At 33.3% G+C, this 27,248-nt stretch overlaps 2 protein-coding genes across 3 annotated transcripts in view; one reads left to right on the forward strand and one right to left on the reverse strand.

Moving 5' to 3' along the window:
* Positions 1-769: 769 nt before the first annotated feature.
* Positions 770-9,289, reverse strand: LOC100379021 (phosphoglycerate kinase 1-like). Its single transcript, XM_002736511.3, has 12 exons — positions 9,128-9,289; positions 8,340-8,390; positions 8,021-8,173; positions 7,327-7,471; positions 6,182-6,285; positions 5,522-5,641; positions 4,682-4,796; positions 3,344-3,523; positions 2,186-2,262; positions 1,848-1,948; positions 1,445-1,543; positions 770-1,041 (listed from the first exon to the last, which is right to left on the reverse strand). Exons 1-12 carry the CDS (start codon positions 9,187-9,189, stop codon positions 1,001-1,003), a joined length of 1,248 nt encoding a protein of 415 aa, XP_002736557.1. The 5' UTR covers positions 9,190-9,289; the 3' UTR covers positions 770-1,000.
* A 1,993-nt stretch (positions 9,290-11,282) lies between these two features.
* Positions 11,283-27,248, forward strand: part of LOC100366362 (uncharacterized) — a 57,427-nt gene continuing 41,461 nt past the window's right edge. Inside the window, exons 1-4 of one of the 2 annotated variants that reach the window (XM_085498528.1) lie at positions 11,283-11,540; positions 12,608-12,801; positions 14,023-14,290; positions 15,080-15,222. In XM_085498528.1, coding sequence (XP_085354654.1) covers positions 11,315-11,540; positions 12,608-12,801; positions 14,023-14,290; positions 15,080-15,222 — 831 coding nt within the window. In that variant the 5' untranslated portion in view covers positions 11,283-11,314. The remainder of the gene's footprint in view (positions 11,541-12,607; positions 12,802-14,022; positions 14,291-15,079; positions 15,223-27,248) is intronic. The other variant, XM_085498529.1, reaches the window with a different exon arrangement.

The following is a 27,248-nucleotide window of genomic DNA, read 5'->3' on the forward strand; positions in this document are numbered from 1 at the left end:
GGAACCACCCGACTTCATAATTCCTACAGATATACCGCTACACAAGCTACCGGTAGTCTCATATGCCAACATAAGGCTAAATACATTTTGTCCATAATGAGGTCATAATAACGACAGATCTTTATGAAATGTTTCTCCATTCAGTGACAAAGCTAACAATGTAAGGGGTTAGAATACAGTTTATTTCTATGTACATGATTGTAATTGCGGTGTAACAAATAAAAAAAGAAAACAGTCCACATTATAAAGTACAATGTTACAAGCAGTGAAACTTAAAAGTTTTACATACCTCAGTATTATTTCAGTTTGTATTAAAGTGGCATGATTTTAGGGGATTTTTTTTAATTCAATGTGTATTATTTTGTGAAACATGGCTAAAGCTGACATTAGCACTCAAACGATTTAAATGACACTGTTACCATCACTGCACAAGTGTAAATGGGGTTGGGCTCACCTAAACATGGTTACATAGCAACCAATTTATAAGAACCTATTTTATATGGTGAACTTTTAGAAACAAGTTGACCAAACAAATTTATGTTTGAGGATTGACCATTTCTTTTTATCAATTTGATTGACTGCTCCCCAAACTTTATGGTATTTTATCTAGATTCCAAAAGAGGATGTGATTTCAGGGCTTTTTAGATGGTAGGTACAATCTCTGGTATGATTGTGTACAGCAATAGTTGTACAATCAATGTTGGTAGAGTCCAACAAATGATAACACTAGAATACAACGCACACGTGTACAATTCTGATGACAGTCTCATTTTGATCAGATCATTGTATTTATATTAGATAAAAAATCATCATGCATAAAACATTGCTCAAATATACAACAAATATTGTCATCAATCCATTATCTAGAGCAAGCCACTAAAAAAAGACAGATTGTAGTGGAGATTTATCTCTACTGTATGACATACTGGCAAGTGATATTCTATATTACAATGCGGATTGCTTGGCTTTGTTACAGTCTGCTCACATCGTAGTCTACAAGTCATGCATCGCTCAACGCTGCAACTCCTGGCAAATTTTTACCTAACAAGATAAGCGAAAGAAGATATACAAGGATTATTATATTGTAAAAAATAAATCTAAACTTGGACATAAGATTACAAAGAGTAAGGTGAAATAGATTCTTCACAAGTTTTAGCTCTTCTTTCTTTATTAAGTAAGAAAATATAAATATTATTATGGAAACCAGAGCAATAATGAAACAGAGCTTCTCATTGGCAGTCCATCCCTTTCATTTGATAATTTATCCAATCAAAAATATTTTTAAATACAGAAGCTTAATCTGCATATGGAAAATTGTGCTAATTGAGTATTTTTTTTAATGAATATTGATTAAGATTTGAACTACAACAACTACTACCACCTTATATTGCCCCCCCCCCCCTCAAGAATATGTAAATAGGACAAACAAATGAAGATGATTTACCTTCCAACAGTTCCAAACTAGCACCACCACCAGTACTGACATGACTGACTTTGTTTTCTGTGTTCCATTTTGCACAACAAGTGGCAGTGTCCCCACCACCTAAAATAGAACAAACCACACATAATGACAAATATTGCTTTCAAGATAAGATTGTAAAATTCAAAATAAATAGGTACACTTGCATCATCACAAAGAGTGTACTTTATGCATTTGTTCTTTTCTTGATTACTGTAAATTTTCACAATTTTATGGCTTTATGACAAAAACATTTTGACCCTTTTAGATGTTCAAGCCATGTAGGATTTGAACTAGAAGTCCATCGATTGTTAGTTTCATGAAACCACCACTATGTTGAGACACGTGCAAGTTATTAAATTACATCAGTAGTTTATTTCTTACTCACCAATAATTGTGGTAGCTCCAGCCTCTGTGGCAGCCACTACAGCATCCATCATAGACTTGCTTCCATTTGCAAAGCTGGCAAATTCAAACACACCCGGTGGACTGTCAAAAAATAATAAGACAATTATGTGTTGAGAAACAAATTTGTTTATCTTCAAGGTAATTTGTTGTGATAGATAGAACACCTACTATGACATTACCGGTTAAAATTAACCTTTCTGGTGGTGAAATGGTTAAAGGTGATTTCATGTGAATTGCACTACATCCCTTCTCATTCAAGATATATTCTGTAAACAATAAGATAAATGTTTTCATTATAAATATAGTATGACTACTGACCCATTCCAGACAACTGTTTTTGCTCTTAAAATGACTTCCTTAAACACCTCATTACTCTTTGGACCAACATCCAAGCCCTAAAAAGAAAAAGAAAGATTGTGATTATGTAATGTTTGAGGGCACTGTTGTTGACACTGGATGTGTGAATGGTCAAAGCTGCACAAGGTATAAATTTCTAAGTTGTTACTAAAATTACAGCGAACATAAGTACTATATAGTTAAAAAAAATATTTATCAAGATTTAGTATTTCAAATTGTCATTTATTTATTAATTTAAATTGTCAAATTGTGTAACTATTGTGGACAAAAATTGTCTGCACACATATACAAATTTTAGATTAATTTCCATTGGAATCCATATAAGAATTGTACAGTTGAATCATGATCATTTGTCTTATCTAAATCATGATTTTAGTTTTTTTTCATCATTCTGGCATGACTGCAAAATCTAGTCTGACCAAATTTGAAATCTTGACTGATCTCAGCATAAATGAGATACTGTTTTTGTGTAGAGTAAATCCAGAAAATGATTCTTGATAATCACTGCCTCAAAGACAAGTAAGATAGATTGCATTTAAACCCAATATTATTTTGCTAATTCCTGCTAAGTACTGAATTTAACACGTTAAAGCATTATTTAAAACAATATTAATCATCAGAATTACTTTTGCCTCAGTAACACCAAATTGGTTGAAGTGTATAACTTACACTTATATTACAATTTGTTAAATTAAAACTCTTTGCAGTCAAACCTGTGTATACTGACCACCCAAGGAACAAATGCTCTTTATATGGAGGTTGGATTATTTTGTTTATACATTAGAGCCAACTTGTGTATTTGACATACATGTCCAGCCAATAAAGCAAAAACACAAACCGTTGAGTTGATTGAAATAAAAATATTTGACTGCAGGAAATTGGAAATTGTTTTATAAACAGAATGCTAATTATTATTGTTAATTATTATTGTTAATTATTATATTGGTTTCTATAACAGGTGATTATGCAAAAGTATTGATTATTAAATGGTCAGTATAGGCAGGTTGTCTTTATACACAGGTTGCTCATATCATTATGCCTTGGGGCTTCCAAAAGTGGTCAATTAAGGCACATTGTCTTTAGAGACATGGTATCTAGTAGTAAATCCACTGCACTTACAAGCCATCCTGCTGGTACACCACTGTCTACTGCAGTCACACTGGTTTTGGCATTCTCATCAAATTTGTCACCGTTAACAAAATCAACAGGTAAATGAACTTTGACCCCATTTTTTTCAGCTTTCTCCATTAGGTTTTTTATAATCTTGGCTCCATCCTCATCATAGAGCGAGTTTCCAATCTGGTGAAATTAATAAAAAAAAATTAAACAGTAAATATCATCTGAACCTGATGTTTGGCTTGTCTGTTCAGCATCAGAAAAATTGCTGGATAGACTCTTTTAGTCGGAAGAACACACAGCAGTGGAAAGATTGAGTACATACATGTATATACTGCCGACTTGTTCAGGTCGGCATTCAAGGTTGGGAATATGGCATTCAGTCAGAATGAAGGTTCCATGTGTTGTTCACCATCCTTGTCGAAACTACTTTTATCCAGTGAGAAAATAGGCCCGACCAGGTTCTTTGCTTTTTGCACACTGGGTATCTCATGCTTAGTGTGTACATCAAGAGTGCCACAATGACTTAAAGGGCGGTGGTCGTCGTGTCGCATCCTGTTCGATATGGGACTCATAGAGACGTATACAACGCATGTAAAATACATTGTTTATTTACATGAAATACGAACACGCACTGCGCGAAGACCACCGCGCTTTAACAATAAGACAAAGGGATAACGGATAGATAGAATCTCTTTTGATCACCCCCCCCCCCCCACACCCTAGAGACAAGTGTTCTTCAGTCTCAAAATGTTGTAGCAGTGACTATATCACTGTGGTCCTTTAACCCATTGAAAATGACCGTGACACTTAAAGAGCATCATTGTTTACAGGCAAGTGTCTACCCATGAGAATTTGCATTTTTATAGTATATTGTTATCATCACTTGGGACTCGATTGCTGTGTATGTGCAGGTGACAATCCCTCCACTAGGTTTAGTAGAAGGTTTCAAGGAAGTAAAATTCACACTAATTATTTTTATGGAAAGATTATTTTTAAACCATATTAATTCAATCAATTTTACGTTAGATGGAAACTTGACATGGTAAGTATGTCACAAGTAAATAAAGTAAAAAAAATCCTTTTTTGAATATTCAAACGAGTACTGTGGAAAAAGTGAATTTTTGTCTTGAAAAATGTTGAAACAAGAAATGTCAGAGATTTTGCTTAATGTTTTTTTAAATGTATAGTTTTGTGTTTTCATCAAAATATGCTGTTGTTTATTTATCCAGTGGCCAAATAATTGGAATGCGAAAATTGAACAAAAACTACCATGACTGTTACTTTCGTATATATATTACATCTACTACAGAGAATGAAGATGTTTGGGTTTTTACTTACTTCCATTCCATTGAGTACTTTGAGGAAAGTGAATGCCATTCCACCACCAATTATCATCTCATTCACCTTATCTAACATGTTTTCAATCAATTGAATCTTGTCTTTCACCTTGGCTCTAAAATTTGATGCACGTTTTGTGAAGAGAAAAAAAAACACACAAATGATGGAGAATACGAGTTGGTACAAGTACTGGCAGCAGAATATGGCCGAGTGTCGGACATTTTTATATGAAATATAACAGGAAACACATACTAAATTTAATTTACATAATGTATCATGTATTTGGCAGTGAAAATTACAGTAAAAACAAAGTAGTACAGATGTTTTCCATACTTGGAAAATGTGCATCCAGTATATGCTATATTTGAACACTTTTTTGTACACATCGGATGACAGGATGTAAAACAGAAATAGAATCTTGTTTTTAAATGCAACAAATCAGACAGGCGTAAATCTCTTAAAATTTTGCCATCATATCTTTCACAAAATTATGGTCGTAAATGATGCTGTATTCTGTAGTTAAAATTTATTGACTGAAGACGTGTGTGCAGAGCATTTTGTCTAGATTGGTGCACTTTGCAAAAAAGTTGTAACCTTAGCCCCAATTACACAGGGATATTGGAGTCTAAATGTAAAATAATAATACCAGAATAATTTTTCACAAGCATGTTCATTAATTAATTTATTACGCTATATTATTGGGTAAAATTTAAAATCTTAAAGTTAATGTGTTTGTAAGTTATACTAATAAAAGGCTGGTGTACTGCACAGTTTGTAAAGTTTTATTAACAAGTTTATGAATTCAGGTTCAGGTTTTGTGAGTTAGAATATTAATCATACCCTCCAAGGATTGCCAGGAATGGTCTTTCGGGACTCTCCAGTGCCTTAGCAAAGTAAGTTAGCTCTTTCTTCAACAGAAATCCAGCTGCTTTCTGAGGCAACTGTACTCCCACCATTGAACTAAAAGAAAACACGAAAGAAAAGATGAGACAATAAGAGAAATAGTAAACAAAGAAAGTTGTTCAAAACATGTGCTCCTTATGAAGTGCATTTAATTATGACAATTATTTTATAAAATCGATAAAATAGATTTCTGACCGAAAAATACCAGAATTCACCTAAAGCCACACATAAAATATTTGTTTTTCTTTGAAGACTTGTCGTTCCAGCAGTCAACAATCTGACCCACCTTGATTTTTGGAATTATATTTTGACTCAAGATTTCTACAGAACCAGTCATGTTAAGAGGGCACACGAGTTACTGATAAATGTTTGACAAAGTATTACACTCATCACAACCCTTCATGTGTGAGCCCCATGCATTGTATACAAGATTGTACCAAATACAATGTTTATCAACACAGACTTCAAATGCGTACTGTAGCACTTCACACCAAAATTCTGAAAAAGTACAAGCCTACACTACACGGTGATGACATAATATATAAAATATCACTCCCATTAGAAACCTGCAAATGGTTTATTAATGTTGATCTGTACCTGTGAGCTCTGTGTGCTGTACCAAAGGCGTCATTTGCATACACATCACCTAACTTAGACAATGACTCTCGAAAAGCTTTAACTTTTTCTTCACTTGCAGTTACCTGGAAAACAAAATGATATATCAAAGGTGTAACTACAAATAAATGCACTTATACCTTGATTCATAAATTTCTTTTTACATTCAGATTCAAACTCCTTTATGGTTGGAGTGTACAACTTCTGCAAGGCACACAAACCTACACAAAATACTCAATCAAGAACTATAAATTACAAAAATATCACTTTTTTGCTGAAATTTAAAGCTATTTATTCAAATCTTGAGTATATTAGGTGGAATATTTAATTGTCTGAATTTGCATACAAAGAGGGAAATAAAACAATTTACCAAGATTCTCCAGTACTAGAGAAAGAAACACTATTTCTTTTGCACACACAATCAAGATGGGATGCTGAAATTGTGAATGCGATGACAGACAAGTTTTGAGTTCCTGAAAATGTTTCATCATTGCCACTTTCCTGACCTCTCATGACAGAATGGGAGGAGGGATTGCTTTTACAACTGTGAGCCTCTGTGCGTTTTTTTTAAGTTGAATATACATGCTTGTTTGATGTCTTTTCACTGACGTACATTTACACCGATACCAAAAGGATATAAATGATATTTTGTCTGTATTGATTTTGAGTGTATGAATATAAAATAGGGTTTCTATAGTTTATAAGAAGTGTGTGCGCTTTCAAAGGTAACAATGGATGTCCACAGTAAAAAATTACAGCAACACAAAACTGAAGCTGGTATAGTAAAACAACTGCCTAAAACTGTATTTCTACTCACTAGAAGTAAATCTGTCAGTGTACACGATAGCTAGGCAACCAGGGGACCCAAAACTTGTCTAGTAAACATTAGAATTTGAACATTTATGTTTCCCACTATCGAGTTCAGTTCAAGTTCTGATCCTGAAATATTTTACATAATAGTCTCAAGATTCCTGACAAATAATCTCAGAGTAACACTTCAGCAAGAGAACCTGGTAAAGCATCAGCCAGATTGAACATGCATGGTGTGTATTTAACAAAACGTACAGTGTTTGCTACAAATGTTATTGTTATGAAAGATGGTTACCACATTAGGTTTATAATAATACCTTCTGTCCCGCTTCATCCTTCCCTTTTCCTTCCTCTTCTACATGGAAACGTAGATTCTCCAGCAGGATTACTGATCCTGCCGCTGGATTGGCGCATGCTGTCTCAACCTCGGCACCAACACAGTCTGTGAGGAAAGTAACGTCTCTACAAAAAAATATGACATTAAAGGATTTTTTTGGCGAGGTGAGTGAAGTAAGGTGTGGGTGGGTTAGATATTCTATACACGTTTGTACAAAGTGTTTTTTAATCAAATTATTTCAATCTTCATAAATGTTGCATGTACAACTTATTTTTATTTTTTAAAAATTATCTTTTTAATCTATCACACGAGTTGTATTTTATTTTCTAATTTCCCTATGCGAGTTTTTCAACTTGAAAGAAATTTGTCTGTTGTCAGTTTTGCTTTGTCCTAAACAATAACATTAGCTTATGATTTTTCCTCGTTCTATAATTATATGTATTTAATGTGCTATTTGTGATATTAGTTGTGTGAAGTATCATTTCTGTTTTTGTTTTACAACCCTAAAATTACTTTCTGTAGTAGATTTTCGTGTTAAAAATTATTATTATATCAGATATATATTTGTTTTTGCTGTATGCAGTTATGAGATCAAGGTGATCAGTGAAATAAATTTTATCTCATTGAAAAATGATAATTCAATATGAATGAAAGAGTCAGTGATTGTACACTACCTGTTCAGTAGCTTCTTCAGTTCTTCTGCAACTGGAGCAAGAGAGAATTTGTCCTGCTTTCTGCCGTCAGGTCTACCAAGATGACTCATCAACACAACAGACTTGGCACCGTTGTCTAGACAATATTTTATGCTCGGTAATGCAGCAACAATTCTTCGAGGATTGAGATGACGAGAAATAATGAAAACAAAATTATACTTTAAGTAATTTAATTAGAAATAATTCATAAAACATTTTTTATAATCGCAATCTTTCACATTCTTACTTGTCATCTTCACATGCCATTCCTTTATCTGTTGCCATAACAACATCAACTCACCTTTGGTTATTAGAAATTTTACCATCTTTCAGGGGCACATTAAAGTCAACCCTGTAGAAAATATAAAAGAAAATTCATAGAGAGGGCAGGTGAAAGGATGTATACATAAATCAGTAACATATTTACAGATTGTACGATTCACAAATAAATTCATTACTTTGGTGTAAATGTTGAAATCCGTATTGTGGAATTTTGGAATCATGTAAGGTTTATTCTTTGGTTAATAAAAGGGGCAAGAGTTCCTTAGGGCCCCCTTGCCCATAACTAATTCTAATTCTGACCCTGACCCTCCAGTACCCCTCCCCCATTTCAGTTGTATACTAGTTTACACCTACGAGTTGAAGTAAAAATGATTTTCTGGTTTATTATTTTTTAAAGGAACGATCTACTTAAAATAACATTCTTGAGAGGCCACCATTTTTCTACATAATAATCAACTTCTTGATGGCCAAGTAAATATTTTTAATAATATATGCACGTAGAAAAATAATAAATATTTATTAATAACCGGTACAATATTATTCTAAAAAAATAATTTCAATCAATTGTGCATAAATATACTCTATATTCAAGTTCTTAAATATTTATAATTAATTGTAAAATATCTCTATTTTGATTTTTTTCTCCAGTTTTTGCTACTGGTTAATTTATACACACAATATATAAACATTTAAAGAATTGTTGAACAAGGTGGTGAATCAGTACATGTCACTGTTACGGGTATCATGGCGAGCATGCAGCGGTTAACAGGCAAGCGTCGCATAAATTCTGCGTATTCCCTTTCTTACCTCATAATAACACGTTTATCTTTGACGTCCACCTTGTCAATGCCAAGTTTGTTTAATGCCATAGCTGATTTCTAGTGGAGCGCTCGTAAAATTGTATCAAAAAAAAGCGAACAAAGTCTGACGTGATGCCGGCTGCACAAGTAATGGGGAAGCCAGATGCGCAAAGGGAATGCGTAAACGTCGGTGACCTTAACAGTTCAAAGGTCGACGACCGACCGAACAGTGGTTTGTGGTAACACAGTTGATTTGGCAGACTTTTGGAGCAGTTGTGCCGGGGAAGATTTACTCTCGTCGACATTTAAAACGGATGATTCGAATTTCAACACAGTGCGTCACATTTTCAGCTGCTGAATAAATGCTCGTAAAACGTGTGGGGGCGCTGTGGTCATTAGCTTTTGATGGAAGCTCTGGATTTGTTCGAAACTTTTGCAAGGTACAACATTTTCAATCATTATCAAGGGGTGAAACCATTTTATCATGGGGGGGGGGCTTAAAACAAAACTATACAATTGCATACATGAAAGAATATTATGCCAATTTGGCACTGAAGTAAATGTAACATTGAAACAAACTTGTGATTCGAAAAACTGAACAAATCTCGGGCGACTACAAAATATTTTCGCCCTCCACAGTATTTCAATGTTCGACCCCTAACCCGGCACTAAATTGCTGGTGCCATACATCGTGGGTTTTAGCATAGACCTAATACAGTAGACTGATTGTATGGTTTTAGTTAGTCGCATCTGTCTAATAAAATACAAAATAAAAACTTGAAAGAATATTTTATTCTGTTTGCTTTCAAATATCTGTTGGATATTTTTAAATAATTACTTTGGTTTGTTTGGAAAATATATCTTTTTCACAATTTTCCATTTGTTACAATGTTATTTAAATTTCCTTGGTTACTATATACGACTTGAATATAGTCTCTTTGAAACCGTGAATTTAAAACTCACTGAATATGCCTGAAATGCATATTCAGTAAATCAGCGTAATTTAAACCCAGCGAAAATTAGTCATTTTACAATATGTGACCAAGGGTGTAGAAAGAATGAGAAAGTTGCGAAAAAAACAATTCAACCTTCCCAGTTGCAAAAAATCTAAGCCAAAATCGTACAATTTTGTAATTGTGATGTGATAAAGTGGTATTCTTCCATTCAAAATGAATAAAAAAAGTCACCAGGTTCCGTCATTCCTGTAGGCATATCTCGGCAGTTGTTTTGAAAACTGGAGATTAAAATGTGAGATACTGGCACAGCAGTCTATGCACCCTGATTCTACACCATATATTGCAAGACCACTCACTGTCCAATGGAGCCCACATTTTAGCGGTAAATCTGTTTTACTATACAATAACTTTTAAAGGGGAATCAATACTATGAATAGGGGCAAGATGGCCATCGCAATTATATTAGTATGTTAATCCGAACCAAGCCGCTCACATTGTGGCGAGAGCTCAGAGAATGTGCCATTTACGATGTTTAGAGATCAAGCTGTGATTCTAAATACATTACTATGGGAGCATTAATATGTACGCTAGCGATTACACTCGTCTGGTTGGGCTTTTGTATAAAAGTTGTTGAAACGTGCCGCGAAAAGTACAAATCTTGAGTTTAAAATGGTGGCTAATGTATACAAAATGCCTGTCAATCATAGTTTGAGTAAGCGAGCATAATAAGCATTCATTTACTTAGTGGATAGAGGCGGAGTTAATTACCCATGAGCATGTGGTGCAATCCATGGGATTGAGCGGTCCCCCTAGCTAGGGCAGTGGTCATCACTTACAAAATTGTGTTCCATAACAAGTTTCACAAGTTTGCTTCTTATACAATTTTATTATGCTAAAAAAAAAACAAAAAAACAATTTGTTTCTAAGATATTTATGCTTTGTAGTTTTTTTCTAAAAAATTTTATGTTTGTTTTAATGATGCTTTGGGAAAAAAACAGAAAAAAAGTTGCGATAGTACAGTATGTATATAACCCCCTTTCTTTGAACTGACACGAGCTGACCAAAAAACAAATTTAAGTCTTATTTTTAGCCTTATTGTGTTACATATCACTACAACGTATCTTTAAATTGAAACTCTTCTGCAGATTTCCAGTACAATTCCCTGTGCATTTAAAGGGCCACCCATTGTGCACCATGAAGGCTATGTGTGCTACCTACCTCCAGGACATCGGTTCCAAATGAGGAAATTTGAAAGACTGTACCAGATTTTATTAGAACAGAATGTGATTTGTGAACGGCAGGTGTTGATGCCAGTGAAAGCCAGTAAGGACTTACTGACTGAAGCCGTTCACACCAAAGATTACATAGAAGACTTTTTTAATGGTTGGACTGATGAAAAGGCGCAAAGAAAAACTGGGTTCGTTTGGAGTGAAGGACTTGTAAGCAGATGTCGTTATGAAACAGGTATGTCCAATATGAATGAAGTCAATGTTTATATATATTTTATTCAATACAAATTATTTCTTGAATAAAATAAAAAGAAAATTTACTAAACATAACTGTACAAGCATTCTAAAACAGATTCAAGAAGGAGAAAAAAGTACAGACAAAATGTGTGACTCTGAGATTGATTTTATATTATTTTGGCTCACATTACGAAAAAGTCGTACAACCAGTTTCTACAGAACTGGCCTATAGGAATTCCTGAAGACAGCCAGTTTTGATAGAATTGTACTATAAGAATTCTAAAGGACAGCCAGTTCATATAGGAATTTACCATCCCTTAGGGCAGCAAGTTTCTATAGGACTGTCCTATAGGAATGAGTATTCTTATAGGACATTTAATGCTTGTCCTGTAGGAATCCTATTGAAATTTAACAAAAATGTAGTTGGAAATATTTAGTTATACTTATAGAAATATATCTAAGCCACCAGATTGAGTTTTGTGACCAATGAGAGACATAAACTAAAATTTCTGAATAAATTAATAGGAAATCGGCCAAAATAATAGGATAATGAATAAAAAGATTCTATAAGAAAATTCCAGTAGGTCTTATTCTTATGTTTATTAATTTAAGCATACTGTATTTGCAATATTAGCACATGCAAACAAAAAATTCCAATTCCTACACGTATACTGAATCATTGAAATGACTTATTTTGACTATAGAAACACCTATGTTATTTCTTTAAGTGCATCTCAAGAAAATCTTAGGTGAATCATCAAAGTGACTGGTTTTGACCATAGAAATTTGGTAACAGGGGTAGTAAACTATAGCTATGGGATCTCCTTGTGACGTTACCTGGGTTTGTCAATTGAATTGAATTGAATTTTTTTTTTGTCAGCTGAATAGAGGAGGGGGGGGGCTACTTTTGTCATTGTTTTGGCATGGACAACATAACTTCAAAAACAGAACTGTAAGAACATTATAGTAACTGACAAGATGTATTCTGTATACTTTGTGTTTTTTTGTACTAGTCAAATTCTTCTCAACTTGTCTAAAATGGTATTATTGATTTATTTTTTGGAGGTGGTACTGTTTTAACTGCTGAAGCAGCTCTGCAATGTGGTCTTGCATGTAGTACAGCAGGGGGTACTCACCATGCATTCCCAGCATATGGCGCAGGTTACTGTCTTTTTAACGACATCGCTGTCGCTGCCAAGTATTTGATTCTCAGGAACAAAGTGTCAAGAGTCCTGGTTATAGACTTAGATGTACACCAGGTGAGATTTTTTTTGTACTTTCATGTGGGGAGCACACATTGGAAGCCTTTGCTGTTAGTGTGTCTGTATGTATGTATGATATGTACGTTTTATTACTAAGTGTAGTAGAGTCAATGCTTTTACTGATATTACAAATCTTGAAGTATTACAAGGTAATTTTGGTTCTATGAAACATTTCAAGAATTCAAAAATAATAATCTTTATGAAAGTCAAGTACATCAGCCAGGTTCAACATCATAGTTATCGAAAATAGCAGAAATTAGGGGGGGGGTGTTGAAATGAAAGTTTTATATATGATAATTTATGTATATTAATACATGCCATCACTTTCACGCAAATGCAATAATGGTTTAGAATAGAAATATCATGTGTATTTTGCTGTTCTGTGTTTGATACATGTGCGTACCGTTGATATATCAAGCATTTCATTAAAGATGGTGACCATCACTAAATTTGGTTGGATTTTGTTGGTCGTCATTATCTTTGATTGGTTTGCATAGCATTTTACTTCATCACCTAAGAGACGTGCAATTACACTAGAATATGGCATTTATGTTCTTATTTAATAAGGACATCTATATCAGATGACAGCCTACTTTTTGATACAACATTTTCGGTTATGCTTGAAATCAAACATAAAAACGTGTTAGATTTGACAAACGCAGAAACTATTTTGGGAGTATTTTCATTCTTAATATTGTGCTATACATTTTGAGAATGGTTAATTATAATGAAGTAAGGTAGTCTAAATGTCATATTCTTCTTTGAAAGAAGATCAGCATTTTGACTTTGAGCTATAATAAGAAAAAATTCAAGTTCAAATCGTTCAATTGTTCCAGCAAATGTTCGGTTCCCAGCCTGGACTTTGGGAGTGCTCCGCTACCAGTTGAAAACTGGACCCAAAATTAGGGTGCTTTTTGACCCAACATTTTTTTGCCAAACGATTTTCAAAATTTCTATAAAATGGTTGAAATGTTAAAATTGGGGGCATACACATGTTCATAAATTGGACATGGCCATATACTCCAACTATGGGAGTAGTTCACACCTTTAATGTAATACACAAGATTTCGCAGTGACCTGAAAATCACCTATCATCTATGAACGTCTATCACAGATGTTTTCACATGATATCTTATTTGACCATGCAGGTGATCTCAATTGCAAATTTTTATACCTTTATATACCCTCTCATACTATCACATCTTCAATATCTTGTAGGGTGATGGTACTGCCTTTATTTTCAAAGACGATCCCGCTGTATTCACGTTTTCTGTTCACTGTGGTAAAAACTTTCCCTTATTCAAACAACAAAGTGACTTGGATATCAGCCTGAATTGTGGGACTGGGAATGCAGACTACATGGATGTGATCCAACATAATTTGCCATGGATTTTCCAAACATTCCGTCCAGACTTGGTGATCTATGATGCTGGTGTGGACCCACACAAAGAGGATCTCTTAGGACAGTTAGCTTTAACAGACGAAGGTACAATGGAACCTAAACAATCTAAAACATATGAGAACTTATTGATTTATCTGTGCGCGTGTATCTGTGAGTCTGTGCGTGCGTCTGTTCGTGTCTCTGGACCTATATCTTATACATTCCTACCTACTCATATCTTAGACATACATCATAGATAATATTATACATATGCACATCAATTTGTTTCGCAATTTGATTCAAGGTGGCTGAATGGCAGCAATTTTTGTGCTGAAAAATGATCAAAATCAAGCATCTCTGGCATTCCAGAACCAGGTCTTGTCTGTTTACAGATAGATTTTGTTCAAACATAGTCATTATGGGACCTTGATGCACATCATTTTATTTTTCAGATCGGATTCAAAATGGCCACTGGCAGTCATTTTGTTTTAATGATTACAGTTCTAGTGCCATATCTCTTACATGCTTTAACTGATTATGTTCAAATGTTATATATTCATTATACATCATGTCATAGATACTCAAAATGGCTGACTGGTGGCCATTTTGTTATAATTAATGCTGTTCCAGAGCAATATCTCACAATATGAACAAGTACTCGTTTGGTGATCAGATACAAGATGACTGAATTTCATTCATTTTAATGTTAAAAAATCATCATAATCAAGCATCAGCTGACATGTTTATGTTCATACTATATTACTATAAACAAAACTATATATCTTAATTTTGATAACTAGTGGGAACTGTGCCTGTGGCTTGTTGAATTATGGTGTACATTATTTAGTGTGTGTATTGGAATCTTGTGTTGATAAACAGATATTTTCTATATAGGTTTATTTAAGAGAGACTACTGGGTTATCAATTATTCAATCACCTGTGGCTGTCCATGTGCCTGTCTGATTGGTGGTGGATATGATAAAAGTGTTGACAAATTGGCATTAAGGCATAGTATACTACACAGAGCTGCCACAAAGGTGAGTCCGTTGTAGTTAGAGACTCAAATGGACGTGAGATGCGAGATAGTCACAAGACTTGCTGACTGTTGAAGGCAATGTTTAGACAATGTTGATTCACTGCAGTTATGTCATCAACTATAATGTTGATTCACTGCAGTTATGTCATCAACTATAATGTTGATTCACTGCAGTTATGTCATCAAAGATAATGTTGATTTACTGCAGTTATGTCATCAAAGATAATGTTGATTTACTGCAGTTATGTCATCAACTATAATGTTGATTCACTGCAGTTATGTCACCAAAGATAATGTTGATTTACTGCAGTTATGTCACCAAAGATAATGTTGGTTCACTGCAGTTATGTCATCAACTATAATGTTGATTCACTGCAGTTATGTCATCAAAGATAATGTTGATTCACTGCAGTTATGTCACCAAAGATAATGTTGATTTACTGCAGTTATGTCATCAAAGATAATGTTGATTTACTGCAGTTATGTCATCAACTATAATGTTGATTCACTGCAGTTATGTCACCAAAGATAATGTTGATTCACTGCAGTTATGTCACCAAAGATAATGTTGATTCACTGCAGTTATGTCACTAAAGATAATGTTGATTCACTGCAGTTATGTCATCAACTATAATGTTGGTTCACTGCAGTTATGTCACCAAAGATAATGTTGATTCACTGCAGTTATGTCACCAAAGATAATGTTGATTCACTGCAGTTATGTCACTAAAGATAATGTTGATTCACTGCAGTTATGTCACTAAAGATAATGTTGATTCACTGCAGTTATGTCATGCAGTTATGTCAGTTATGTTATGTCACCAAAGATAATGTTGATTCACTGCAGTTATGTCACTAAAGATAATGTTGATTCACTGCAGTTATGTCATCAACTATAATGTTGGTTCACTGCAGTTATGTCACCAAAGATAATGTTGATTCACTGCAGTTATGTCACCAAAGATAATGTTGATTCACTGCAGTTATGTCACTAAAGATAATGTTGATTCACTGCAGTTATGTCATCAACTATAATGTTGATTCACTGCAGTTGTGTCACCAAAGATAATGTTGATTCACTACAGTTATGTTACCAAATATAATGCTGATTCACTGCAGTTATGTCACCAACTATAATGTTGATTCACTGCAGTTATGTCACCAAAGATAATGTTGATTCACTGCAGTTATGTCACCAAAGATAATGTTGATTCACTGCAGTTATGTCACTAAAGATAATGTTGATTCACTGCAGTTATGTCACCAAAGATAATGTTGATTCACTGCAGTTATGTCACTAAAGATAATGTTGATTCACTGCATTGATGTCATCAACTATAATGTTGATTCACTGCAGTTATGTCATCAACTATAATGTTGATTCACTGCAGTTATGTCAGCAACTATAATGTTGATTCACTGCAGTTATGTCATCAACTATAATGTTAATTCACTGCAGTTATGTCATCAACTATAATGTTGATTCACTGCAGTTATGTCATCAACTATAATGTTGATTCACTGCAGTTATGTCACCAAAGATAATGTTGATTCACTGCAGTTATGTCACCAAAGATAATGTTGATTCACTGCAGTTATGTCATCAACTATATTGTTGATTCACTGCAGTTATGTCACCAAAGATAATGTTGATTCACTGCAGTTATGTCACCAAAGATAATGTTGATTCACTGCAGTTATGTCACTAAAGACAATGTTGATTCACTGCAGTTATGTCACTAAAGATAATGTTGATTCACTGCAGTTATGTTACAAAAGATAATGTTGATTTACTGCAGTTATGTCACTAAAGATAATGTTGATTCACTGCAGTTATGTTACAAAACATAATGTTGATTCACTGCAGTTATGTCACTAAAGACAATGTTGATTCACTGCAGTTATGTCACTAAAGATAATGTTGATTCACTGCAGTTATGTTACAAAAGATAATGTTGATTCACTGCAGTTATGTCATAAAAGACAATGTTGATTCACTGCAGTTATGTTACAAAAGATAATGTTGATTTACTGCAGTTATGTCACTAAAGATAATGTTGATTCACTGCAGTTATGTCACTAAAGATAATGTTGATTCACTGCAGTTATGTTACAAAAGATAATGTTGATTCACTGCAGTTATGTTACAAAAGATAATGTTAATTCACTGCAGTTATGTCACCAAAGATAATGTTGATTTACTGCAGTTATGGTACAAAAGATAATGTTGATTCACTGCAGTTATGTTACAAAAGATAATGTTGATTCACTGCACTTATGTCACCAAATGCAATGTTGATTCACTGCAGCTATGTCACCAAAGACAATGTTGATTCACTGCAGTTATGTTACAAAAAATAATGTTGATTCACTGCAGTTATGTCACCAAAGATAATGTTGATTCACTGCAGTTATGTCACCAAATACAATGTTGATTCACTGCAGTTATGTCACTAAAGATAATGTTGGTTCACTGCATTGATGTCACCAAATATAATGTGAATTCACAGCAGTTATTTCATCAAATATAATGTTGATTCACTGCAGTTATGTCACCAAAGATAATGTTGATTCACTGCAGTTATGTCACCAACGATAATGTTGATTCACTGCAGTTATGTCACTAAAGATAATGTTGGTTCACTGCATTGATGTCACCAAATATAATGTGAATTCACTGCAGTTATGTCATTAAATATAATGTTGATTCACTGTAGTTATGTCATTAAATATAATGTTGATTCACTGCAGTTATGTCATTAAATATAATGTTGATTCACTGCAGTTATGTCATTAAATATAATGTTGATTCACTGCAGTTATGTCACCAAAGATAATGTTGATTCACTGCATTTATGTCAACAAAGATAATGTTGATTCACTGCAGTTATGTTACCAAATATAATGTTGATTCACTGCAGTTATGTCAAACAATGTTGATTCACTGCAGTTATGTCACCAAAGATAATGTTGATTCACTACAGTTATGTCACCAAAGACAATGTTGATTCACTGCAGTTATGTCACCAAAGATAATGTTAATTCACTGCAGTTATATCATTAAATATAATGTTGATTTACTGCAGTCGTGTCATTAAATATAATGTTCATTCACTGCAGTTATGTCACCAAAGATAATGTTGATTCACTACAGTTATGTCATCAACTATAATGTTGATTCACTGCATTTATGTCACCAAAGACAATGTTGATTCACTGCAGTTATGTCAAACAATGTTGATTCTCTGCATTGATGTCACCAAAGACAATGTTGATTTACTGCAGTTATGTCCCCAAATATAATGTTGATTCACTGCAGTTATGTCACCAAATATAATGTTGATTCACTGCATTTATGTCACCAAATATAATGTTGATTCACTGCAGTTATGTCATCAAATATAATGTTGATTCACTGCATTGATGTCACCAAATATAATGTTGATTTACTGCAGTTATGTCCCCAAATTTAATGTTGATTCACTGCAGTTATCTCACAAAGATAATGTTGATTTACTGCAGTTATGTCACCAAAGACAATGTTGATTCACTGCATTTATGTCACCAAATACAATGTTGATTCACTGCAGTTATGTCACCAAATACAATGTTGATTCACTGCAGTTATGTCACTAAAGATAATGTTGATTCACTGCATTGATGTCACCAAATATAGTGTGAATTCACTGCAGTTATGTCATTAAATATAATGTTGATTCACTGTAGTTATGTCACCAAAGATAATGTTGATTCACTGCAGTTATGTCATTAAATATAATGTTGATTCACTGCAGTTATGTCACCAAAGATAATGTTGATTCACTACAGTTATGTTACCAAATATAATGTTGATTCACTGCAGTTATGTCACCAAAGATAATGTTGATTTACTACAGTTATGTTACCAAATATAATGTTGATTCACTGCAGTTATGTCAAACAATGTTGATTCACTGCAGTTATGTCACCAAAGATAATGTTGATTCACTACAGTTATGTCACCAAAGACAATGTTGACTCACTGCAGTTATGTCAAACAATGTTGATTCACTTCAGTTATGTCACTAAAGATAATGTTGATTCACTGCAGTTATGTTACAAAAGATAATGTTGATTCACTGCAGTTATGTCACTAAAGACAATGTTGATTCACTGCAGTTATGTCACTAAAGATAATGTTGATTCACTGCAGTTATGTTACAAAAGATAATGTTGATTCACTGCAGTTATGTTACAAAAGATAATGTTAATTCACTGCAGTTATGTCACCAAAGATAATGTTGATTTACTGCAGTTATGGTACAAAAGATAATGTTGATTCACTGCAGTTATGTTACAAAAGATAATGTTGATTCACTGCAGTTATGTCACCAAATGCAATGTTGATTCACTGCAGTTATGTCACCAAAGACAATGTTGATTCACTGCAGTTATGTTACAAAAGATAATGTTGATTCACTGCAGTTATGTCACCAAAGATAATGTTGATTCACTGCAGTTATGTCATCAAATAAAATGTTGATTCACTGCAGTTATGTCACTAAATATAATGTTGATTCACTGTAGTTATGTCATTAAATATAATGTTGATTCACTGCAGTTATGTCATTAAATATAATGTTGATTCACTGCAGTTATGTCATTAAATATAATGTTGATTCACTGCAGTTATGTCACCAAAGATAATGTTGATTCACTGCATTTATGTCAACAAAGATAATGTTGATTCACTGCAGTTATGTTACCAAATATAATGTTGATTCACTGCAGTTATGTCAAACAATGTTGATTCACTGCAGTTATGTCACCAAAGATAATGTTGATTCACTACAGTTATGTCACCAAAGACAATGTTGACTCACTGCAGTTATGTCAAACAATGTTGATTTACTTCAGTTATGTCACCAAAGACAATGTTGATTCACTGCAGTTATGTCACCAAAGATAATGTTGATTCACTGCATTTATGTCAACAAAGATAATGTTGATTCACTGCAGTTATGTTACCAAATATAATGTTGATTCACTGCAGTTATGTCAAACAATGTTGATTCACTGCAGTTATGTCACCAAAGATAATGTTGATTTACTACAGTTATGTCACCAAAGACAATGTTGACTCACTGCAGTTATGTCAAACAATGTTGATTTACTTCAGTTATGTCACCAAAGACAATGTTGATTCACTGCAGTTATGTCACCAAAGATAATGTTAATTCACTGCAGTTATGTCACCAAAGATAATGTTGATTCACTGTAGTTATGTCACCAAATATAATGTTGATTCACTGCAGTTATGTCACCAAAGATAATGTTGATTCACTGCAGTTATGTCACCAAAGACAATGTTGATTCACTGCATTTATGTCACCAAATATAATGTTGATTCACTGCAGTTATGTCACTAAAGATAATGTTGATTCACTGCATTTATGTCACCAAATATAATGTTGATTTACTGCAGTTATGTCACTAAATATAATGTTGATTCACTGCATTTATGTCACCAAATATAATGTTGATTCACTGCAGTTATGTCACTAAAGATAATGTTGATTCACTGCATTTATGTCACCAAATATAATGTTGATTTACTGCAGTTATGTCACTAAATATAATGTTGATTCACTACAGTTATGTCCCCAAATATAATGTTGATTCACTGCAGTTATGTCACCAAATATAATGTTGATTCACTGCATTGATGTCACCAAATATAATGTTCATTTACTGCAGTTATGTCTCCAAATTCAATGTTGATTCACTGCAGTTATGTCACAAAGATAATGTTGATTTACTGCAGTTATGTCACCAAAAACAATGTTGATTCACTGCATTTATGTCACCAAATACAATGTTGATTAACTGCAGTTATGTCACCAAAGATAATGTTGATTCACTGTAGTTATGTCACCAAATATAATGTTGATTCACTGCAGTTATGTCACCAAAGATAATGTTGATTCACTACAGTTATGTCATCAACTATAATGTTGATTCTCTGCATTTATGTCACCAAAGACAATGTTGATTCACTGCAGTTATGTCACCAAAGATAATGTTGGTTCACTGCAGTTATGTCATCAACTATAATGTTGATTCACTGCAGTTATGTCACCAAAGATAATGTTGATTCACTACAGTTATGTCACCAAAGACAATGTTGATTCACTGCAGTTATGTCACCAAAGATAATGTTAATTCACTGCAGTTATATCATTAAATATAATGTTGATTTACTGCAGTCGTGTCATTAAATATAATGTTCATTCACTGCAGTTATGTCACCAAAGATAATGTTGATTCACTACAGTTATGTCATCAACTATAATGTTGATTCACTGCATTTATGTCACCAAAGACAATGTTGATTCACTGCAGTTATGTCAAACAATGTTGATTCTCTGCATTGATGTCACCAAAGACAATGTTGATTTACTGCAGTTATGTCCCCAAATATAATGTTGATTCACTGCAGTTATGTCACCAAATATAATGTTGATTCACTGCATTTATGTCACCAAATATAATGTTGATTCACTGCAGTTATGTCATCAAATATAATGTTGATTCACTGCATTGATGTCACCAAATATAATGTTGATTTACTGCAGTTATGTCCCCAAATTTAATGTTGATTCACTGCAGTTATCTCACAAAGATAATGTTGATTTACTGCAGTTATGTCACCAAAGACAATGTTGATTCACTGCATTTATGTCACCAAATACAATGTTGATTCACTGCAGTTATGTCACCAAATACAATGTTGATTCACTGCAGTTATGTCACTAAAGATAATGTTGATTCACTGCATTGATGTCACCAAATATAGTGTGAATTCACTGCAGTTATGTCATTAAATATAATGTTGATTCACTGTAGTTATGTCACCAAAGATAATGTTGATTCACTGCAGTTATGTCATTAAATATAATGTTGATTCACTGCAGTTATGTCACCAAAGATAATGTTGATTCACTACAGTTATGTTACCAAATATAATGTTGATTCACTGCAGTTATGTCACCAAAGATAATGTTGATTTACTACAGTTATGTTACCAAATATAATGTTGATTCACTGCAGTTATGTCAAACAATGTTGATTCACTGCAGTTATGTCACCAAAGATAATGTTGATTCACTACAGTTATGTCACCAAAGACAATGTTGACTCACTGCAGTTATGTCAAACAATGTTGATTCACTTCAGTTATGTCACTAAAGATAATGTTGATTCACTGCAGTTATGTTACAAAAGATAATGTTGATTCACTTGTTGATTCACTTCAGTTATGTCACTAAAGATAATGTTGATTCACTGCAGTTATGTTACAAAAGATAATGTTGATTCACTGCAGTTATGTCACTAAAGACAATGTTGATTCACTGCAGTTATGTCACTAAAGATAATGTTGATTCACTGCAGTTATGTTACAAAAGATAATGTTGATTCACTGCAGTTATGTTACAAAAGATAATGTTAATTCACTGCAGTTATGTCACCAAAGATAATGTTGATTTACTGCAGTTATGGTACAAAAGATAATGTTGATTCACTGCAGTTATGTTACAAAAGATAATGTTGATTCACTGCAGTTATGTCACCAAATGCAATGTTGATTCACTGCAGTTATGTCACCAAAGACAATGTTGATTCACTGCAGTTATGTTACAAAAGATAATGTTGATTCACTGCAGTTATGTCACCAAAGATAATGTTGATTCACTGCAGTTATGTCATCAAATAAAATGTTGATTCACTGCAGTTATGTCACTAAATATAATGTTGATTCACTGTAGTTATGTCATTAAATATAATGTTGATTCACTGCAGTTATGTCATTAAATATAATGTTGATTCACTGCAGTTATGTCATTAAATATAATGTTGATTCACTGCAGTTATGTCACCAAAGATAATGTTGATTCACTGCATATGTTGATTCACTGCAGTTATGTCACCAAAGATAATGTTGATTCACTACAGTTATGTCACCAAAGACAATGTTGACTCACTGCAGTTATGTCAAACAATGTTGATTTACTTCAGTTATGTCACCAAAGACAATGTTGATTCACTGCAGTTATGTCACCAAAGATAATGTTGATTCACTGCATTTATGTCAACAAAGATAATGTTGATTCACTGCAGTTATGTTACCAAATATAATGTTGATTCACTGCAGTTATGTCAAACAATGTTGATTCACTGCAGTTATGTCACCAAAGATAATGTTGATTCACTACAGTTATGTCACCAAAGACAATGTTGACTCACTGCAGTTATGTCAAACAATGTTGATTTATTTCAGTTATGTCACCAAAGACAATGTTGATTCACTGCAGTTATGTCACCAAAGATAATGTTAATTCACTGCAGTTATGTCACCAAAGATAATGTTGATTCACTGTAGTTATGTCACCAAATATAATGTTGATTCACTGCAGTTATGTCACCAAAGATAATGTTGATTCACTGCAGTTATGTCACCAAAGACAATGTTGATTCACTGCATTTATGTCACCAAATATAATGTTGATTCACTGCAGTTATGTCACTAAAGATAATGTTGATTCACTGCATTTATGTCACCAAATATAATGTTGATTTACTGCAGTTATGTCACTAAATATAATGTTGATTCACTACAGTTATGTCCCCAAATATAATGTTGATTCACTGCAGTTATGTCACCAAATATAATGTTGATTCACTGCATTGATGTCACCAAATATAATGTTCATTTACTGCAGTTATGTCTCCAAATTCAATGTTGATTCACTGCAGTTATGTCACAAAGATAATGTTGATTTACTGCAGTTATGTCACCAAAAACAATGTTGATTCACTGCATTTATGTCACCAAATACAATGTTGATTAACTGCAGTTATGTCACCAAAGATAATGTTGATTCACTGTAGTTATGTCACCAAATATAATGTTGATTCACTGCAGTTATGTCACCAAAGATAATGTTGATTCACTACAGTTATGTCATCAACTATAATGTTGATTCTCTGCATTTATGTCACCAATGACAATGTTGATTCACTGCAGTTATGTCACCAAAGATAATGTTGATTCACTGTAGTTATGTCACCAAATATAATGTTGATTCACTGCAGTTATGTCACCAAAGATAATGTTGATTCACTACAGTTATGTCATCAACTATAATGTTGATTCTCTGCATTTATGTCACCAAATATAATGTTGATTTACTGCAGTTATGTCCCCAAATTTAATGTTGATTCACTGCAGTTATCTCACAAAGATAATGTTGATTTACTGCAGTTATGTCACCAAAGACAATGTTGATTCACTGCATTTATGTCCTTAAATATAATGTTGATTCACTGTAGTTATGTCACCAAAGATAATGTTGATTCACTGCAGTTATGTCATTAAATATAATAGTGATTCACTGCAGTTATGTCACCAAAGATAATGTTGATTCACTACAGTTATGTTACCAAATATAATGTTGATTCACTGCAGTTATGTCACCAAAGATAATGTTGATTCACTACAGTTATGTTACCAAAGATAATGTTGATTCACTACAGTTATGTCACCAAAGACAATGTTGACTCACTGCAGTTATGTCAAACAATGTTGATTTACTTCAGTTATGTCACCAAAGACAATGTTGATTCACTGCAGTTATGTCACCAAAGATAATGTTAATTCACTGCAGTTATGTCACCAAAGATAATGTTGATTCACTGTAGTTATGTCACCAAATATAATGTTGATTCACTGCAGTTATGTCACCAAAGATAATGTTGATTCACTGCAGTTATGTCACCAAAGACAATGTTGATTCACTGCATTTATGTCACCAAATATAATGTTGATTCACTGCAGTTATGTCACTAAAGATAATGTTGATTCACTGCATTTATGTCACCAAATATAATGTTGATTTACTGCAGTTATGTCACTAAATATAATGTTGATTCACTACAGTTATGTCCCCAAATATAATGTTGATTCACTGCAGTTATGTCACCAAATATAATGTTGATTCACTGCATTGATGTCACCAAATATAATGTTCATTTACTGCAGTTATGTCTCCAAATTCAATGTTGATTCACTGCAGTTATGTCACAAAGATTATGTTGATTTACTGCAGTTATGTCACCAAAAACAATGTTGATTCACTGCATTTATGTCACCAAATACAATGTTGATTCACTGCAGTTATGTCACCAAAGATAATGTTGATTCACTGTAGTTATGTCACCAAATATAATGTTGATTCACTGCAGTTATGTCACCAAAGATAATGTTGATTCACTACAGTTATGTCATCAACTATAATGTTGATTCTCTGCATTTATGTCACCAAAGACAATGTTGATTCACTGCAGTTATGTCACCAAAGATAATGTTGATTCACTGTAGTTATGTCACCAAATATAATGTTGATTCACTGCAGTTATGTCACCAAAGATAATGTTGATTCACTACAGTTATGTCATCAACTATAATGTTGATTCTCTGCATTTATGTCACCAAATATAATGTTGATTTACTGCAGTTATGTCCCCAAATTTAATGTTGATTCACTGCAGTTATCTCACAAAGATAATGTTGATTTACTGCAGTTATGTCACCAAAGACAATGTTGATTCACTGCATTTATGTCCTTAAATATAATGTTGATTCACTGTAGTTATGTCACCAAAGATAATGTTGATTCACTGCAGTTATGTCATTAAATATAATAGTGATTCACTGCAGTTATGTCACCAAAGATAATGTTGATTCACTACAGTTATGTTACCAAATATAATGTTGATTCACTGCAGTTATGTCACCAAAGATAATGTTGATTCACTACAGTTATGTTACCAAATATAATGTTGATTCACTGCAGTTATGTCAAACAATGTTGATTCACTGCAGTTATGTCACCAAAGATAATGTTGATTCACTACAGTTATGTCACCAAAGACAATGTTGACTCACTGCAGTTATGTCAAACAATGTTGATTCACTTCAGTTATGTCACCAAAGACAATGTTGATTCACTGCAGTTATGTCACCAAAGATAATGTTAATTCACTGCAGTTATGTCATTAAATATAATGTTGATTTACTGCAGTCATGTCATTAAATATAATGTTGATTCACTGCAGTTATGTCACCAAAGATAATGTTGATTCACTACAGTTATGTCATCAACTATAATGTTGATTCACTGCATTTATGTCACCAAAGACAATGTTGATTCACTGCAGTTATGTCAAACAATGTTGATTCACTGCATTGATGTCACGAAAGACAATGTTGATTTACTGCAGTTATGTCCCCAAATATAATGTTGATTCACTGCAGTTATGTCACCAAATATAATGTTGATTCACTGCATTTATGTCACCAAATATAATGTTGATTCACTGCAGTTATGTCATCAAATATAATGTTGATTCACTGCATTGATGTCACCAAATATAATGTTGATTTACTGCAGTTATGTCACGAACTATAATGTTGATTCCCTGCATTTATGTCACCAAATAAAATGTTGATTCACTGCAGTTATGTCACCAAAGATAATGTTGATTCACTGTAGTTGTGTCACCAACTATAATGTTGATTCACTGCATTTATGTTACCAAATATAATGTTGATTCACTGCAGTTATGTCACCAAAGATAATGTTGATTCACTGCAGTTATGTCATCAACTATAATGTTGATTCACTGCAGTTATGTCATCAAATACAATGTTGATTCACTGCAGTTATGTCACCAAAGATGATGTTGATTTACTGCAATTATGTCACCAAAGACAATGTTGATTCTCTGCATTTATGTCACCAACTATAATGTTGATTTACTGCAGTTATGGCACCAAAGACAATGTTGATTTACTGAAGTTATGTCCCCAAATATAATGTTGATTCACTGCAGTTATGTAACCAAATACAATGTTGATTTACTGCAGTTATGTCACCAAAGATAATGTTGATTCACTGCAGTTATGTCATCAACTATAATGTTGATTCA

Source organism: Saccoglossus kowalevskii, chromosome 4 (assembly GCF_978046115.1).
Source record: "Saccoglossus kowalevskii chromosome 4, keSacKowa6.1, whole genome shotgun sequence".
In the NCBI taxonomy this organism is placed as follows: Eukaryota; Metazoa; Hemichordata; class Enteropneusta; family Harrimaniidae; genus Saccoglossus; species Saccoglossus kowalevskii.